General features: G+C 34.5%; 1 protein-coding gene across 2 annotated transcripts in view; it reads right to left on the reverse strand.

The window, feature by feature from the left end:
* LOC145666633 (uncharacterized) overlaps positions 1-19,177 on the reverse strand; it is a 156,914-nt gene that overhangs the window by 49,344 nt on the left and 88,393 nt on the right. For both annotated transcript variants that reach the window (XM_081734073.1, XM_081734072.1), the window contains 4 exons: positions 14,395-14,542; positions 12,500-12,631; positions 9,180-9,444; positions 1,937-2,132 (listed from right to left, as the gene is read on the reverse strand). In XM_081734073.1, the coding sequence (XP_081590199.1) occupies positions 1,937-2,132; positions 9,180-9,444; positions 12,500-12,631; positions 14,395-14,542 (741 nt within the window). The remainder of the gene's footprint in view (positions 1-1,936; positions 2,133-9,179; positions 9,445-12,499; positions 12,632-14,394; positions 14,543-19,177) is intronic.

A 19,177-nucleotide genomic window follows, 5' to 3' on the forward strand; every position in this document is an offset into this window, starting at 1 on the left:
AAAACGTGCCTATGGAATTGTTAGTAACTGACCAATTTGGCCCGCTTCCATTGTCTAGTACCTACAGACATAAGTATGTATGCATTATGGTAAACATGGGGAAAAAAGGTATGTAATAACTAAATTTATGCCAGATTTCAGTGCACATTCTTTAAGTCAAGTGCTTTATGGGGAGATAATTTTAAAATATGGTGTACCAAATCAAGTAGTGTTAGAACACTTGGCAGCACATAAGGGTAAATAAATGGAAGAGATGGCAGAGAAATGTGAAATTCATCGAAGTTCTGAGAACACTGGAGCACATCATACTCCAGACTTAGCCGAAAGAGCACATGATGTGGTTCAGAATTGTCTTAAGCACTATGTAGACAAGAAAATGACAAACTCGGATTCGATTCTTCAATCGACAGTGTTTGCGATCAATGCACACACATTCATGACGGTACAAAGCACAGTGCATTTATATATAACTTCTTCAAGAATAAGATCATTTGTCTAGCTGTTTTTCAAGGGTAAGCTTAGTTGGCAAACAATTTTAACCACTCGCCAAACTTGCTTTCAAGTGCGTAATCACGGCAAGCTCATTTAGTTAAAAACAGTAAGTGAAAGATTATTTATGAAATACTTTCATAAAACTATATTTTACATAATTTCAGAAGTATGATACATAACTAACATCTTGCTTTTTCTATATATGTTAATAAATTAACATGAGAGTTAGTACAAGGTATAAATTGTAACCAAAAAGGTTTTAGTGTTAGATGAGAGGCCGTTCCGCTCATAAGCAAACACGATTCTTATTTCTGTTGGCTAGCTGTTTGGCTTTTCAATTAAAACATATTACATTTGCATTTTAATATGTATTTTAATTATTCGAATTTAATGAAGATGTTAGAAATAATCTTGTTTTCTTTGGAATACTTCAGTTGCAGACGTCGTGTCCCAGGCCTTGGTGCTGGAGTCCTACATATGGTCTCCTGCTAAACGGAATCCATATACAGAGGTAGTTTCCGATCTATGGTGACGATTTGAACCTGCACTTATCTTAAGAAAAACAATGTCGCCACTATTTGGCATCCCTGCATTTGGGCCATTGCCCGACAGCGAAATTTCCACTGTAGGAGACTGACACGCAGTATAGTCATGTCAAGTCAACCACCTCTCCTGACAGGCTTCCCATAGTCCTTCAACGGTGCAGCTCGTTTCAAGAGGCCGAAAGCGTAAAAGTCCATCGGTGACGAATCATGGGACTTCACTGAATGTCTGTGAATGGAATGGCACGAATTCCAGTTCTGCTGCCATTTGTTGGAGGAAGAGGCGCATTGAGCGAGATGTGTGACTTGATGCACCCACACACAATTTTAATCTCTCCTGTAGAGATGAGATAGATGGGATGGCGATAAATGGGTGTCAGTACGTTAGCGTGATAATATTCCGAATTCATCTTCGTATTTTTGGCTACACGATGTATGGTCATCTTGTCCTGGCACAAGTACCTAGCTATAATCATGAAACCTGAGGTATCATGAAGGCATGTATATTTAAAACAATAATATCGCACCGCCGACTCTGAAGAGTAATAAGAGAGTCTATCATTAACAAATTCAACACGTTTAATTGCTGATATTATTCGATTGTGAACGAAGAAAAGAAAACTGTTTCTAGTTTTATTTGCTTCCCCCTAATAATAATAATAATAATAATAATAATAATAATAATAATAATAATAATAATAATAATAATAATAATAACGTAAAACTTCCCGTCTGCACAGCTCCCTTTTCTTTCCACCTATTTCCTGAACTACTATCAAGTCCATCGTATACTTCTCGAATTCACTTATTACATATTTTAAAAATACTAACTTTTACTATCTCACTTCTTACAAATACAATCAATTCAAATTATTACTATTTCTATTTAGTTACAAACTTACATTCAATCATTCTTTGGATACGATGTTTATCCAGGTACGAATAATAAAGTATGCACGTGGCTTTCTCCCCATCTCTTCCAGCTCGCCCAGATTCCTGGTAATAGCCTTCAATAGACTTCGGTAAAGAGTAGTGGATTACAAATCGTACGTCTGGCTTATCAATACCCATTCCGAAGGCAATGGTTGCACATACAACCTAGAATAAACACAAAATAAATTTCTATTTTAATCAAATTAACATTTTGATTACCTAAGAGTCACTGCGAGATGTCTAATCGGATGATTACATTTCTGGTATCGTTTCAGCAACCAATCTTGTCGCCTTCGACAGCTAGACATCAAGTGGAAACACAAACAAAAATTCTTTCCCTTCCTTCTGCTTTATTTTTTTTTCTATAATAATTGTTAGATCAGTTACTTGCTTTTTAATTTTTATTCATTTATGTTAAAGTGTGACTTGTCTTGTCTGAATGTTCTGGTGGAAGGATCACCCCCATCACGAACTCGATTCCTAACTTTTAACCTCCTACATCCTAGCCAAAACTAATAGTTTTCAATCAAATTGTTTGAGATTGTTTGTCTCCCAGATGGATGAATACAGGACAGTCAGGGTAAGTATGTAAAGGAGTTTTTACGGAGCAGGAGCAGAGATTGAAAGTTAGGACTAGGAACACTACATATACAAGAATGGGTGATAATATCTTTATCAGAAACTGAACGAAAATTGTGTGAGGGCTGCTAGAAAGTTTCTGCAAACTACTATTAACAATGGCGCTAGTGTTCCGCTATTATAAAATTCGAAAGAATATCCTTTTCCATGTTTAAATTTCGTTGTTTGTCGGCAGTTTGAAGTGTCTTTGTGTGAGAAATGGAAATTTTTCGTGAACACTATCGAGCAGATTTTTTTAAAAAAATATTTTAAATGTAGTTTAACACCGAAACAATGCATCAAGCGACTTCACTTGACTTTTGAGGATAAAGCACCATCCAATAGGACTGTGTATGATAGGATTTCCGAATTCCAGCGTGATCGCGCATTTCTCAGTAATAAACTTCATAAAGGTCGTCCACCCACGTCTGTTGTTGAAAGTTATGTTGATGCTGTGCGTGAAAAGATTGGGAGAGATTGACATGTGCCACATTGTGAGATTCAAACATCTTTTTAACATGAAAGCAATACATACGATTTTGCACGGTCACCTGAACGCACGGGAACTTTCAATTCGTTGGATCCCACACAAATAGGCCGAAGGTCGAAAACCGACTCATGCCGATTGGTGTAAAGAAATGCTTAATTATTCCACCAAGATAAATCAAATTTGATGTACTATATCGTTACAGAGGACGAAAGTTGGATATATTTATATGAACCCAAGACTAAACACCAATTCACTGTGTTTGAACGTTTCAAAGTGAGCCGAAATCAACAAAAGATGTTAGTTCGAGGAATGCTGCCAGGCAAATGATTGATTGTTTCTTCGGTTATACAGGACATATGGCAACCATAGTTTTAGAAGATCGAAGGATTGTAAATGCTGAGTGGTAAACAACAATTTGTTTGCCACACGTCATAAATGAATTGTGCAAAACAAACCCAAATCATAAAACTATTTTTGGCGCGGGAGACCCTGGTTCGATTCCCGGCGGGAGCTCATGTGGTTCGGATTCCACGTTAATCAGTAGGTCCACGTCTCATATAGCCTCGCTGCTGAACGGGACGTAAAACTCAAAAATCAATCAATCAATCATAAAACTATTCTTAAAATCACAACACCAGTTCCCACTCAGCATACTGAACACCGAACTGTTGATCCTTTGTCCACTAAAAATGTCGAATTAACGCCTCATTGTCCGCATTCGCATGACTTATTGTTCCCACACACAAAAAATAAGACACATGAGGAACGATCTGTGCCGTCTAAAGCAGCTGTTGAAGCATTTCAAACACGCTTTCTGAGGTGCTTCTTCAAACTGCTGGGAAATTAAACAAATAGGCTTAAACAAATAACCAAAGATGACTTAAACATAGACAAGTCTATTCTTCCGAATTTTATAATAGCGGAATACAAGTGCCATTGTTAGTAGTAGTTTGCAGAAACTTTTTAGTAGCCCTCGTATACACGAACAACGCCCAATTTTAAAATTCTGATAGTATAGTTTAAAACTACAATTCTATATTTCCAAACAAATATCAATTCACGTTAAAAACGTCTGTAAGATATTTTTGCCAAAGCTAATATCAAAGTTAATTCCTGTGACTCGAATATTGTAACCACTAAACTTCCTAATCTGCGAATCATACTAATAATTAATAATATTGCCTCCCATTTCCTATGGTTAGCAAAACTACTTCAAAATTATAATCTGTAAATAAATGAAATTAGGTTAACAATGAAAGATAACTTAAACATCTTGCAGTGGCAACTAGGTATAACTTGCTACCCACAAAATGATTAAGCCCCAACACAATCTGACTAGCTGTATGAAAACCGGAAATATAAATACTTAAATATTTGTAAATCTTATTTATATTAATTACTCCTCATTTCTATTTCCTTAATATGCAAAATAATTTATTTCAAATTTGTTCATAACTTAGTGTGCATATTACTGTTGTATCTTCAATACATCAACTATGAAACTAAATTATTTATTTATTTCAAATGAAACTCTTTGTTCAAATGAGGTTTTATTATTCAATACTAATTTTATTATTTGAATTTCTAAACAACTTGATTCTTAACGGGTAAAGATTCTTTAGAACTTTCTCTCCCAAATGTTGCTAGTTGTACATATAATACAACAGAGATATTCTTTAATATTCAAAATCGATGGATATTCTTCCAATCGAAGAATATTCAGTTCATCAAAAAAACTGCGTTACTCATTTACTAACAGATGTCACTACTAGTACATTACTTTGTAATCGAATTACTTTTGCACGCAAATAATTTATTAGAGCAACTTATGTAGTTTACATACTTGTGATATTTCAAAATAATAATTGTAGATAACAGCAGATCTACTTTCTTATACAATTAGTTGTAAAAGCAATTATTACAGTTGCTGTATAATTTGTACATGTAACTACATTGCTCTAACTTCATGCAAATTATTATCTTATTCTTTATCTGTACAAACCAACAACTAAACAGAAATAAACGTTAGGTTTGGTACAACATCTATATTTCAACTACATATACTAAAAATTTACAATCATTTCCTTCATAAATTGAAAAGGCACAAAAAATCATACATTTATATACACCAAGTAATAATATATTATTATCTTACTAGCACCAACAAATCTAATTCTAATACATAAGGACCATTTTACGTGCATAACTATTTAAATCAATGAATCAGCTTTGGAGGACAGATATATCCTGTAGTATTCTTCTGATAAATATAATTTAAATAAGATTACCCTAAATCGAAATCAGAACCACAGATTGCAATTTCAGAAGCGTACAATAACTTGTCTCATCTCATACAAATCATCTGAATATTTTACAAATCAAATTGAAAATCATACTGACCTAATCGAATTTAACCTATAGAAAATTTTAATTATTATCTTATTTCAAAAACATAAATCTATTTCTCAATACTTTTTTTTAATGATTTTGAATTTACTTAACTTTATAGTAAAACATTGCAATTTGCACTATCGTACTGTGATGTACTGTATATTAAGCTATTGTGAATATTGTAAAGTAATGGACATAATTTCGGAAAGGTGGCTAGCTACTGAACTTTTAAGGTCGCATTTTAATAACGCAATCATTGCAGAGGTAATTTAGTTGGATAATTCACTATTAGAAATTGTTAACAATAAACCAGTTTTACTGCAGCCACTTCATATATAACTGCAGGTATACTTCAAACACACTGGATATCACCATAATCTATTAATTTCATCAGAACTCCGCTAATTCTAGTACTTCCATACGAATTTACTTCCGATCCCAAAATGTCATCTAATTTATGTATTTTACGAACTTCCGAGAATCACTGAGTTCAAAATTGTTAATAAAAACATTACTAACCAGAATAAAATACTTTTCAGGTCAGTTTGGCTGCTCTAACTTATAGGACATAAATATTTTTTACACGTAGAGAAATTTATGTGCCATACACTTCAAAACTTCTTCCGCGAATCCCTCTCAAATACTATTCACCATCCTAATTTAGTTTGGTAGAGAGGGTTACGTTAATCACGGAAACACCCACATATATCATATGGGTGTTTCCAAACTTTTTAAATAAGGTGCAATTTAAGAATCGATATTCATGATTAAAAGTAAAAGTAAACTTAAATTAAATGATGCCTACGACTGACTTAAAATGTCAGAAAGAATTATTTAAGAAAACAGTATCATAACAAATATTCCTTGAATAATTTTATAACTAATAATTTTAATTAATTACTATTTAAATAAGTGAGAAACACCAAGGATAATAAATAAGTGACAGGTGAGAAAATAAATAGTTTTCTCGATTCGATTTGTTTGTAGCGATTCGGAACCAACATAATTGATGTAAATAAAGAATTGAGAGCGCCAAAAAGAAAGAAAGGATCGTGAATGTGTGACCGTGTGTAGAAATAAGAAATTCTAGTTTGAAAATTGAATACTAGATAGAATAAGTTATACGAACTTACAGTAATTAGAAATTTTGTGAGTATTAGATATATTTCAAGAATTGCTGAAGTTAGTTTTCGGGAATTAGGAATAGAAGCAGTTGACAGAAAATATCGATTACTATAAAACATAATTTAATTCAGTTGTTGTTTAATTATAAAGATAAGACATTGTAATAGGATTGAAAAAAGAAAAAAGAACTAAAAGATTTATTTTAGGACGAAGAGCATGTGTTAAAAACAAAAATACTAGCATTTTATTTTATTTAGTAATTACTTGTAGCAATTAAAAGCTCAGGAAAGAGAATAGTATTAATTTCATTATAATTTTGAACTTTATTAATTATATTTATTCCGTTCAAAATTATTTCACTCAAGGGGAAGTTTCCTTGCAGCTACTTCATATATATGCAGATATACTCCAAGCACACTGGATGCCAAAACAGTCTATTAAATTAATCAGAACTCCGCTTGTTCTACTACTTTCTATACAAATTTACTTCTGATCCCAAAGTGTCTTCTAATTTATATATTTTACCAACTTTCGATAATCACTCAGTTCAAAATTGTTAATCAAGAATTACTAAGTAGAATAAAATATTTTCAAATCACTTTGGCTTCTCTAACTTATTAAACATTAATATTTTTTACACGTAGAGAAACTTGCGTGCCATACACTTCAAAACTTCTTCCGCGAATCTCTCTCAATTACGATTCGTCATTCTAACTTAGATTGGTAAAAGAGGTTACATTACTATAAACATGGAAACGCCCACATAAATCTTATGGGATTGCTTTGTAATTAAGACTATGAACATAGTTCCAACTTTCAACTAAATCATCCGTTTTATACAGATTATTCTAACCAAATTATTTATTTTAATTATTAAAATTAATGAAAAAAAGAAATCTTTAAGTTTTACGTCCCACGGTTATGCCGGTCAGGCTAAAGGAGACGGTGATGATGAGAGATGAGTGAAATGGTGGAATGAAGAAAGTGGGAGGAAACGGGAGAACCCCGAGAAAACCCACGAGCACGGTGTTTGTCCACCACAAAGTCCACACGGCGCGAGCTGGGATTGAACCAGGGACCCCAAGCACCAGAGGTGAACGCTCTAAAACTGAGCCACCGCGTCCCCTATTAAAATTAATGATTTAGAACTGAAATGAAATGAAATTTTTAAGTTTTACGTTCCACGTTATGCCGGCTAGGCTAAAGGAGACGGTGATGGTGAGTAATGAATGAAATGGTGGAATGAAGAAAGTGGGAGGAAACGAGAGAACCCCGAGGAAACCTACGCACACGGTGTTTGTCCACCACAAAGATCACTTGTCAGGAGCAGGGTTTGAACCCGGAACCCTATGCATCACAGGTGAACGCTCTACCACTGAGCCACCGCGGCCCCTTTTAGAACTCAATCAATTATAAATTATTAAAAATATACTAAATTATTTTAAAATATACTTTAGCTGAGAACCATACTTTCAAAACAGTGGTATTCTTCCATCTCTCAGCTGGCTGCTACCATGACGTATAAACTGCTTAATGACGTAAACCTCGCTACAAATTCTTTTATTGAAATAAAAACATTAAATTATTGTTAATTATATAACACATTCCGCGACTCTTCATTCGAAGTGCTAATTGAGAACAGCACATACATAAATCTACAGAATATAGCATTTTTACAATTATGTGCTAGATCGTTCACGCTAACTTCTAAACAAATTCGAAATTTATTAAGCCCCAATACCTTAAGCATAGCTCATAGCAGTATATAAAAAAGTGCATATTACCTAGACAATAGAATAATAAATTGTCATTAAAATGAACTTATCTCAGAACCATATAATATTTTATACCTGTCCAATGACCTCTAAGGATTGTCTTTGAAAACTGAACTTCGCTATTTCCATCAATGATTTATGTATTATCACACAACTGAAAAGAATATGAAAATGATTTTTGTTGAGGAAGAAACTTCTCCTATCTTTTCGAAAGGACCTGTTAATGCTGAAGGTTGGTTATATGTCACCGAAAGACAAGTTTTAACAGAAATCTAGACCGCATTAAACACTTGTGTGTGTATGAGAGAGAGAGAGGGGGAAAAAAAATGAATTAAGGCATGTCGAAGTTGGGTATCTTTGCTTTATCAAAAATTTCTAACTTGTGCAAGTAGCCAACTTTCGGGTAATCGTAACACATTGATATGTAGGCAAAGTTAAGCAGCAGATGACCCTGTTCAGGGTTCCCATTCAAACTAAATAATCGAATTCACGGATTTTCACTGTTCAAAACGTTTCAATTTCACGGTCGAAAATTTACAAAAATAACATTTACTGACCGACAATAAAAACCGCTCGGTGCGGGACCACTGCGACTCAACATGACTTTTTACCTTCTTCTGATGCGTTTTTTATTATTTTCTCTATTAATTTGATAATTTTCTAGATTCTCAAAGTTTGATAAAGAATTTCACGCCTTATTTCATTTCCCCCCTCACATTATAAGATCTCCACAGTTTATTCATGGTTTTTGCGGTTGGGTACGCACCTTAATGTTAGAGAGAATTATTAACAGATTTTGTAACAGATACAAACCTTTGCTCTATCGCTAAGCCACTCGCTCTGTACATTTGCTCGTTGACTGTCCGTCAACCCTGCATGATAGCTCACTGCTTTGATTCCAGCCTTTTTCAGGTCAGCAGCCACAGAGTCACATTCTTTTCTTGATAAGCAATACACAATTCCAGATTGACGAGAAAATCTTGCAGCTATTACATCAATTATTTCTTTTGTAATACTCTTTCCTTTTTTCGGATACACCACATACTTCAAATTAGGTCGGTTGAAGCTTGATAGAAACCTAATAAAAAGAAGTCAGTATTCTCATAAACTAAGAAAATATTTAACACTTGTAAATTAGAAAATACATAAATAAAAACTATTTGTCAATTATTTTCTCTTAGGATGATGCTACTAAAGAACGTGGGAGAGCATGTGGTTGAACTCTCTTACAAAAAGATATTTACACTATCTGTTATCTTTGAGGTGGAATGTTTTCTTATAAAGTGATTGGATCAATATTTACTCCTCTAGGTTTATAACCTCTTCCAGTTTACACTACAGTAATGTCTAAATTAAATGCCACTCATAAATCATAGTTCAGTAAACATTACTCATAAACAATATTAACATGTGTCGTGTTTAGGATTCTACTAGGAAAACAAATTATCTTAGCAATTTTGGTCATTATTACCATTATTACGTGGAGACTTCTAAAAAAAAAAAGAAAACATAAAGAAAATGAAGATTTTTAAAATTATATATATATACAGGGTGGTAGGTAACTCCACCGACAAACTTTGGAAGGCGATTCCTTATACGAAATGAAAGAAAAGAGTTCTAATAAAAATGGGCCGAAAATGCCTCCTTTTAGAGTTATGATCCATTGAAAATTCGAAAAATCATTTTTCAAAACTCCCTAACTTAGAAACTATAGGACCTATCCCAAGCGGTTTAAGGAATTACACAGGAACTAGTATGTTCTCTATCTAAATATCCATGTTTTACCATCTTCCGTTACCGGTGAAAGGAACTGTGAAAAGGAATTTGAAGTATAGGGGTACTCCTTTAAGTACTAATGGTGCGTTCGTTTCGCTGGTACCGGTGAATTTTGAAACATGGTTATTTAGATAGAGCGTATACCAGTTCCTGTGTAATTCCTTAAACCGCTTGGGATAAGCCCTATAGTTTCTAAGTTAGGGAGTTTTGAAAATTGATTTTTCGAATTTTCACTGGATCATAACTCGGAAAGGAGACATTTTCCGGCCCATGTTTATTAGAACTCTTTTCTTTCATTTCGTATAAGGAATCGCCTCCCAAAGTTTGTCAGTGGAGTTACCTAACACCCTGTATATATATTCCTTTTTTTCGATATAAATTTCCTTTTTGCTTGAGTGAAACAGTGGTCTTCCAAGAATACATAACCCCATTCACCATCATTTTACCACTAGTAAGTAAGGATACAGTATAAATAATAAAGCATTTTGAGCATATCTGGATATAAATATACATAAGAGAGCGAAACTTCTAAAACTGAAGAAGATTCATTACAAGCAAAACCTTACTTTTTTCCGAAGAAATTTTACCGTTCTTAAACATAACAAAATTTTTATGAGAAAATGCGTTGTTGGGACATGTCTCCAAAACGTCTTAACAATAAATCATGTAATGAACTTCATCTAGTAACGCTGGCCTGGACAAACATGCCCCTACAATGGACTACAACTGTGCACATTCCAAGGAACATATTAAATGTTTAACTTCCTTTTTCTGGTTCTTAGAAATGTAGTCTGCTACCCTGACCCCTCCGATTATTGCACATAATATTAAGGGTCAATGTTTTATTAAAATATTGCTTCAATTTGCATTCGGAAGAACAACCTTTGCATTAACAAAACTGATCAAAACAATTAAGTAAGAGGAGTAAGGCTAAAGTAGATAAAGCGACATGGAAATTGTACATGGTTGTTTCCTTAGGATAGTGTAGCTTTTAGCTGGATTAAGGTACGGGAAAGCAAGATATAACATCAGGTACCATGTCTCATATAACGTCAGAATATGAGAAATCACAACGCCACGTAGAAACCTCAGTAGTGTGATAATGATAGTGTGTGAGTGAATATGAACTAATTTAATGGAATCCTGAATAATGTAACAGCGCTACAACGTGACTCAGCGAAATCTACGACGTGGAGAGCCACAGGCAGAATGGAGGCAGGGAAGAAACAAAGAGAGAGGTAGCGGAGGATTTTTCAGTGTTCTTTCTGAACTATATATTACTTAGTGTTGTCGGCTCATCTGAGCAAGTGACAAAGTGTATGATCTGTCACATGGATTTCTCGCAACAGGACGTAGGGTATAAATACACTATTCGACGTGGTAGCGTAAAGTAAGGCAGGCCTCCATACGAGGAAATTGGTGTGGTTTCTTCAGACGTCACCTGGCCAGTAGCTGGGCTAAGGAGCATCATGATTGCAAAGGAAGTTCTCGGATAAGTCGTGCTGAAGACTTCAGTCGAGCAATTGGCGTGTATTTATTTGGAAAAGAGAGGATATGGAACTCGCAATTATTAAGATCATGAGAGTGAATGAGTTCAATAGAGTTCGAAATTAAGAATCATTAGTGGCGATATATATATATATAATCCGATGTGTCACCTTAAGAGTTTAGTTACATTTCATTGGGATCTTCAGGCATTATGTCATGTCTTTGGTGCAACAATTGATGATATGTTAATTTTCGTGGACAATAACGTCATCCCTAACAGACAAGATATTACAGGAAAAGGGAAGTGAGTAGACGGCATATCTGAGACGCACTACAGCTAAGCTGGTATCCCATAACCCTTCAACAACTAGCAACGAATATATGATGCTTCGAAATTCCTAGTTTGTCCAGGTAGGCAAAAGGGCAATAGGAGAATATTTTTTAATCTGTATGATTATATTTTCATATCATGATGTTAACACTACAAGAAACAATTCCGTCTGAAGTTCTACCAAAATAAATCTAAAGTGTATCTTGGTTGTATAACTTCTCTCTTTGGAAGGTATGGTAAGTATTGAGAGAAAATTTTCTAATCTGTTTTAAAGTTTTAAATGAAGGAAGTTGGGTCAATTTTTCTTGATAGAAAATAAACTTCTTCTGTCTCGTCTTGATCTTTCATTGTTAAGATCATGAGTGGCATTCCAATATTGCAGAAAATTTAGAAAACGAAATACATTAGTATTAAAAAATAATCTTTTTTTTTTCTTTCTTTAATATTTTACGTGAAGTTGAATCAAGAGTAGCAGTTCCATAACTTTTTTTATCCACAGATTGCTGAAAAAAATAATCAAAAGTTTTAAATTTCTTACCATTTAGGGTTCTTCATACCCAATTGATGTAGGATATCAATACGCACCCTCGGAGTAGCAGTAGCTGTTAATGCAATGGTTGGTACATTTGGAAATTTCTGACGGAGAACGCACAATTTCTTGTAGTCAGGTCTGCAAAAATGCGAGAACAACAATTTTACATTTTTTTTATACAATCAATTTCGAAGTTTAAAAATTAAATTAAGTTGTTTTGAAATTTATTTTATTTTATATAACCAAATGTTTAATAGCGTCTTCAATCATAATTCAGTGGTTTCCAACCAGTATGTCAGGAAATTTTAATTTAAACATCATGAAGCATTTAATAGTTAGTTAAAATCAACTTTGAGATAGACTGTACCAGTCAACATCTCCAGTGGTAACAGCAATGCTCAGTAATACATTGAGTTACTACTTTATAGAAACTTGTAGGCGTATACTATTATAATTTACATTATTACTAATAATGAAAAATCAAACAAGTGTGTCGCGATGTTGTAGACGTTCAGTAACCGGTGTCGTCAGCCAAAAAAGATTGGGAACCACTGATATAATTTCATTCAGCACATTTTTTAAGTACTAGAAGTCTAAATTTATATTTGCTTATATTTATTATTACATATTTGACAAATTATTGTATTTTAGAGAGGAACACAATTATAAAATATCCAAAATTGAGCAATTTCGTACTTTTATCTTGAGAGTGGTATACAGCGGAAATTGTAAATAGCTTGGTTGTGTAAGGAAATAAAAGAGGTAACGTAGACATCACGTCACAGATAGAGGAAGTATTCATACATGTAAATACAGTGTAAAGAGTTTCATAAAAAGGTCTTAGTTAAGCTCTATGCTGCAACTGGGAAGTACGAGGAAGTTCTGAGATCCTGGGAAACGAGGGATTAGCGGATTAGAGGGTATCGGGGATTAGTTCGGGAGTTGGAAACTAGAATGGAGAGTGTGAAGTTGGTACAGCAAGATATTCACTGCAACAGTTTCACCTAGTGATACTACATTACGTTCGCAGTGCTGGGATTGATATAATGGTTAAGACCTTGTGCCTTTACTATCAAGTAGGCTTTGTAAGACAAAGTAATTCGAAAAAATAAGATTTGAAAGTGAGACTTTGATATACGTTGAATAATCCACAGAAAAAAGCACAATTTTATAGCTCATGAATAAATGTTGCTAATAAGTTTTATTTATAGTTTCAGTTGAAGAATGTACGTTTTAATTCCGCAAAGAATATTTTCTTCAAATTTTCCATCGTTTCAAAAGTATTGTGTTTCAATTCAATTATTACAATCTTTTATGATAAGAAACCAACTAGTGAAACCTAACCAAATGTTCACAGTTACATTCTGTAGCAGAAGTACTTAATTTGAATAAATTTGGTATATATTGTTTTGATCAAGAAGTAGAAACACAACTAGCAAATACAGAATGCTGGTTGGCTTATATCCGACCGAGCTTGTAGCGTTGCTGTCGCCTGAACATTTGCGGCAGAACCATGAAACCGGCGTCGTTATCAGTGTGGTTATCAGAGTGTCATGTTGATGTTAGTGAAATGCCGCCAAAAATGAACAGTTATGGCTATTTTTCGAGCACATTTTTTTCTACAACCAAAGTGAAACAGGATTGAGAAAATGGATTATCCATCGGAGTGATCACAGTTAAAGAAATCGTGGCCAGGCAAAGACAAATAGGGCTCATTCAGTAACGGCAATAGTACATACTACTTTATCTTAAAATTAGATCCAAATAGCACCTCGTACATATCGGATGTTGCTCAAACAATTCTGTCAACATAAAGTGTTATCTCATTATTATAGTAAAAAATACACCTTTAAAATTTGTTAAACATTTCGACATATGTAAAGAAACAAGAAGGAACAAACCTGAAATCATGTCCCCATTGTGATACACAATGCGCTTCATCAATGACAAAACGTGCAATTTTCTGCCTGCTATACAAACTCTGGAGCGTTTCCACAAATTTTGTGCTCGCCATAATCTTCTCAGGGGTCACATACAGCAGCTTCAAACCTTAATTATAAATTAATTGAAATTACGAATGTTATATCGAACCAAAAAGAAAGAAAATCACTTGGATAAAGTACCGTCTAGCGTTAGGCGTCCTTTATTCCCGTTACGATTCTGATCAAAATTCATTATTATAACTGCCATCTTTTAAAAACTTATTAATTACTAACGATAACTTAGATGTTAGGGTTTTAAAGCAAAAAGCTACGTTCAACTAACAAAATATTCTTATATTCTGCTAAATTCAATCATCCATAGCTATAAAAGAAAAAGAAAAAAACTCATTTGCATCTCACAAAATGTATACGGGATCATGATACTGTAGTCCAGTGAAAAGTCTGGAGCATAGACTTGAAACTTCAATCTCACATTGCTTTACATGTGGCCTCTTGCTAAAACAACATTTTATCACTTCATTACTCACCTCCATAATTTCCTTTGTACTCGTAGACAAGACATAAACATATAACAGTACGTTTATGTTATTGTGAGATGGACAATTTCCTTCCAACTGACAAATGGTTAACTCAAAAAAATGAAATAAAATCTTTGTCTAACGTCCCACAATTATGCCCTTTAGACTAAGAAAGACGGATGATTAAAGCAAGTGAGAGATGTGAAAGAATTAATAGAATGATAAAGTAGGAGAAGCCACGGACACGACGTTGTCCACCATAATTACTTGGCTGGGGATCGAACCAGGAATCCCAAGCACCAGAGGTAAGCGCTCTACCTCTGAGCTATCGTGAACCCCCCCCCCAAATGTCTCACTCAGAATAAATGTTTTTATTTGACTTTCTTAATAACACTAATACTGTATAAACGGAGTGGGATAGGAAGCTAAAGAAATAAAACAAATTCCTGTTTTATTTCTTTAGCTTCCTATCCCACTTCGTTGAAGAATCTGTACACTGACTTCTGACACAAGAAGACATTGCACAAATTCAATGTTTGGCAGGGGAAATTAATAAAAATAAAGGCTATTGTAAAACAACGTCATATAGCGTAAAACTTCTGCAGTTTTTGATTATAATTTGTTCACATGAAAGATATGTTGTATAGGTAGAAGGCATAGTGGTTTATAAGGATGAAAACAAAATTGTATTATTAAGATATTTTGCAATTTAAATTTAACTCCTGCATTTCAATTAACAAATATTTCTAAGTTATAGCTATAGTAACAGTATAGTTTGTTGGTTGGTTGATTTGAGTTTACCGTCCCTTTCAGCAGCGAGGTTATATAAGACGTAGATCTACAGCTTAACGTGGAATCCGAACATGAGCTCCCACTGGGAATCGAACTCGGGTATCCCGCGCCAAAGATACGTACGCTGACCAAAGAAGGTCTCTGATGTTTTGTGAGAAACCTGTCCGGGAAAAGGACTTGAGGGACTTAACCAGAACTTCTACTGAAGATACTAACTTGGCATTTGCTTGTGTACTAAGAATCTACTAGCCAATCTGTCAAGAGAACATCCTGGGTGATTAGACAAGTAATTAATTCTTTTCATACCAAAAGCACACGACAAGTCAAAGTATATATTTTTAAAATATCTAATCGAATAAAATGAACTTAAGTTTTAAATAAGAGCTATCATTTTGTCTGCTACCTAAACCCTAGTTCTCCAACATTTATGCTTAGATAAATCTCTCACAGACTTAATATTTCAATCTACACGTTCCCAATTAAGATTTCTTTCTCCTCTTTTGTCTTCAAGGGTCTGAAAGTCTAAAAATTTTGTTTGTAAACTTTTTTGGTCCATTTTGGTAGAAAATGATATAATTAGCCTTGATTTAGTTCGTAAAGGAGTACTGCTGGTTCTCGGCAACTTCAACCCTTCGACAATCAATACAATAGTATTTTTTTATCATTTTAATGTCGTTGATCAAAATATGTAGCATGATAAAATAACATGTGAAACAGTGTCAAAATTACTATGACAGCTAGCTCTTTCGTGGTTATATGATTAGCGTACACACTTCCGTGAGGGAGATTCAGGTTCGAGATTTCCGGTGTAAGTTCATGTTCGGATCCCACGTTAAGCTATAGATAGGTCTATGTCTCACGTAGCCTTGGTGTTGAAAGGAACGCTGAATTCTAATTCAACTAACCGATTCTTGTAGTAAACTTCTATTTATACACTTATTATTATACATTAACTCTTGAAAACACAATGAATATACACGAAAATTTGGATCTGCCACTTATAGCAACACGAGTATCAGAAGACAATCCTAAGCATTGGCTTTCCCTGGTGATCTTAGTAACCAAATCATATTCAGGAAAAAGATCGAAACAACTGCAATCAACGAAGTTTGCTTCGTTGAAAAAGCAGCATTTACAGCAGATTACAGTAATTATTATGCATTGATATTTGAGACTTCATACAAACTAAACAGATAATGAAATTCAAAGTGTTGGGCCAGGAAATGAAACCCTATTCTAATGTTACAAAAGAAAACAAAAGTCAAAAACTATTATCAGTTTTGGTGGCTCTTTTTACACAAAATAAGTTTACGTAGGCTAAGGATAACAATCCACTCTTCAGCGTGTGTAAAATATAATGGCTGTTGTATGCTGATTGGAATTAGTGTACATTTGGTTTTTAAACCTTCTTTTGAAAATGATCACTTGGTTTGTGACCAAAGGGCACACTACTTTTGACGTGGTTCTCCAACTTTTCTCTCATATTTGACTGTCATTAAGACTCATAGAGTCTCTTAAGACTGTTCAAATTATTGTTTCTATTTTTAAATTATTTTTGAGATATTTGTTGGCTTTTAACTTTGGTATTCATGAATCCCAACCAAATCTCGCATACCTCCCAAGTAGAATATCAATGCATAATATGATCCAAACTTGTCAATCCATTCTGAGACATAAAAGTTCAAGTCGGTTTCGTTTTCCGACTTTTGGCCTCAATTGAACTTGGCAAGGCACATAAGCGAGTTAATATTTATCTTCATACCAATTGTGGTCTAAATGGGTCGAAGTCGTTCATAGAAAATGAACAGTTTTCGTCGGTTTCAGATTTTGTCCTAATCAAATTTTGTTTTCGATCTTGAACAATTTCAGCCAAACTTCGCGCATCACTATGAAATTTCAGAGAAATAAAATCACATGACGGCTTTTGACCTTTGTTACGTTGGTCGTGGCCAATCTTAACCAATTTAACCATGCTTTCTAATTAGTCCATCAATGTTCTTCATGTTAATTTTAGACCAAATCGATCTGCTAATAAACTATAGCAGCTTACTTCAGAATTTCTTCACTTCCAGACAACATTGTGTAAACAAAACACTTCAAGTATTAGTTTCTAAAGTATGTAGTTTGCATTTCAACAAGTATTTATCACTCTAGAATATACCATAGATTTTCATTTCCTATTAATATACTGACACATCTTAAAGCCCGTTACTGCTTGTATTATTATTACTATTATTTTACGTAGGTTGTTCAAGGAAAAAGTTTCCCTATGTTGCCTAAAATTTCTTCCTTGAGCTACAAACAAAAATCAAGTTGCACCAAGTAGCATGGTCCTTTCTCACTTTTCAACATAATTACTAAGTCGGCATAAGCATTTGTCCCATCGTTGACGAGTATTTGAAACCCATCTGTAAAAAAGTCGTGGTCCAGAGAACGAAGAATATTTTTCACAGTTGTCTGAACATCCAAATCATTCTGAAAACGTTGATCTTACAGCTGGAACTTCAATTGAGTAAACATGTGAAAGTGACTCGAGGCCAAGTCGGGGCTGTAGGGGCAACCTTTCCCATTTCATTTCTTAAAGTTAAGCCTGTGTTAGTGCTGCTAAATGGGGACGAGCATTGTCATTGTCATTCAGAAAAATGAAAGTAGCAGAAAAGAGTCAAGGACGTTTGCGGCGAATTGCGTTTTTCATTTTTTCTAGTGATTGGTAATAACGTGCAGCATTGACTGTTCCCCCCCTTTTTTTTCAAAAACTCTGTGAGCAATATTTCCTTGAAACTCCAAAAACCAGTTACAAGAACCTTACCTGCAGATGGCTGAACCTTGAAGTTTTTTTCTCACAGGGGACGTGGGATATTTCCATTTCATCGACGTCCGCTTGAATTATGGAGTGTAGTGATGAACGAAGCTCCCATCTTGAGTCACAATACGGCAGAGAAAGGTGTTCCCTTCAATGTGGTACGAGGTCAGAGAATCCAAGCAACAAGCCATACGCATGTTGTGATGTTGTTCAGTGAGTTGTCGTGGAACCTAACACGATGAATCCTTTGCGTATCCCAGTATTTTGTGGATGATTTTGTGTCCACAAAAATTTTCAAATCAGCGGCTACTTCACGAACCTTGATTCTTCGGTTGGACAACACCAGTGCGATCACTTTGTCAACCAGTCGCGTCACTGACTAGAGACGGGCCGATCTTCATCGCATATGCTTGTTCGTCCTTCAGAAAACAATTTGTACTACCTGCGCACCATGTGCACTATCAATACAGAGTCTCCATAAACAACAACCTGTTTTCTGTGGATGTCGATAGGAAAAAGACAATTTGCCCACTAATATTGGATCACAGAACGAATCTCTTCTTTACTTTACACAGCCAACACCTTGTTTTGCTATGACTCTATGGAAAAGGCATTGCATGACTCATGC

The sequence above is a fragment of the Thermobia domestica genome, chromosome 12, assembly GCF_964235325.1.
Source record: "Thermobia domestica chromosome 12, izTheDome1.hap1.1, whole genome shotgun sequence".
In the NCBI taxonomy this organism is placed as follows: Eukaryota; Metazoa; Arthropoda; class Insecta; order Zygentoma; family Lepismatidae; genus Thermobia; species Thermobia domestica.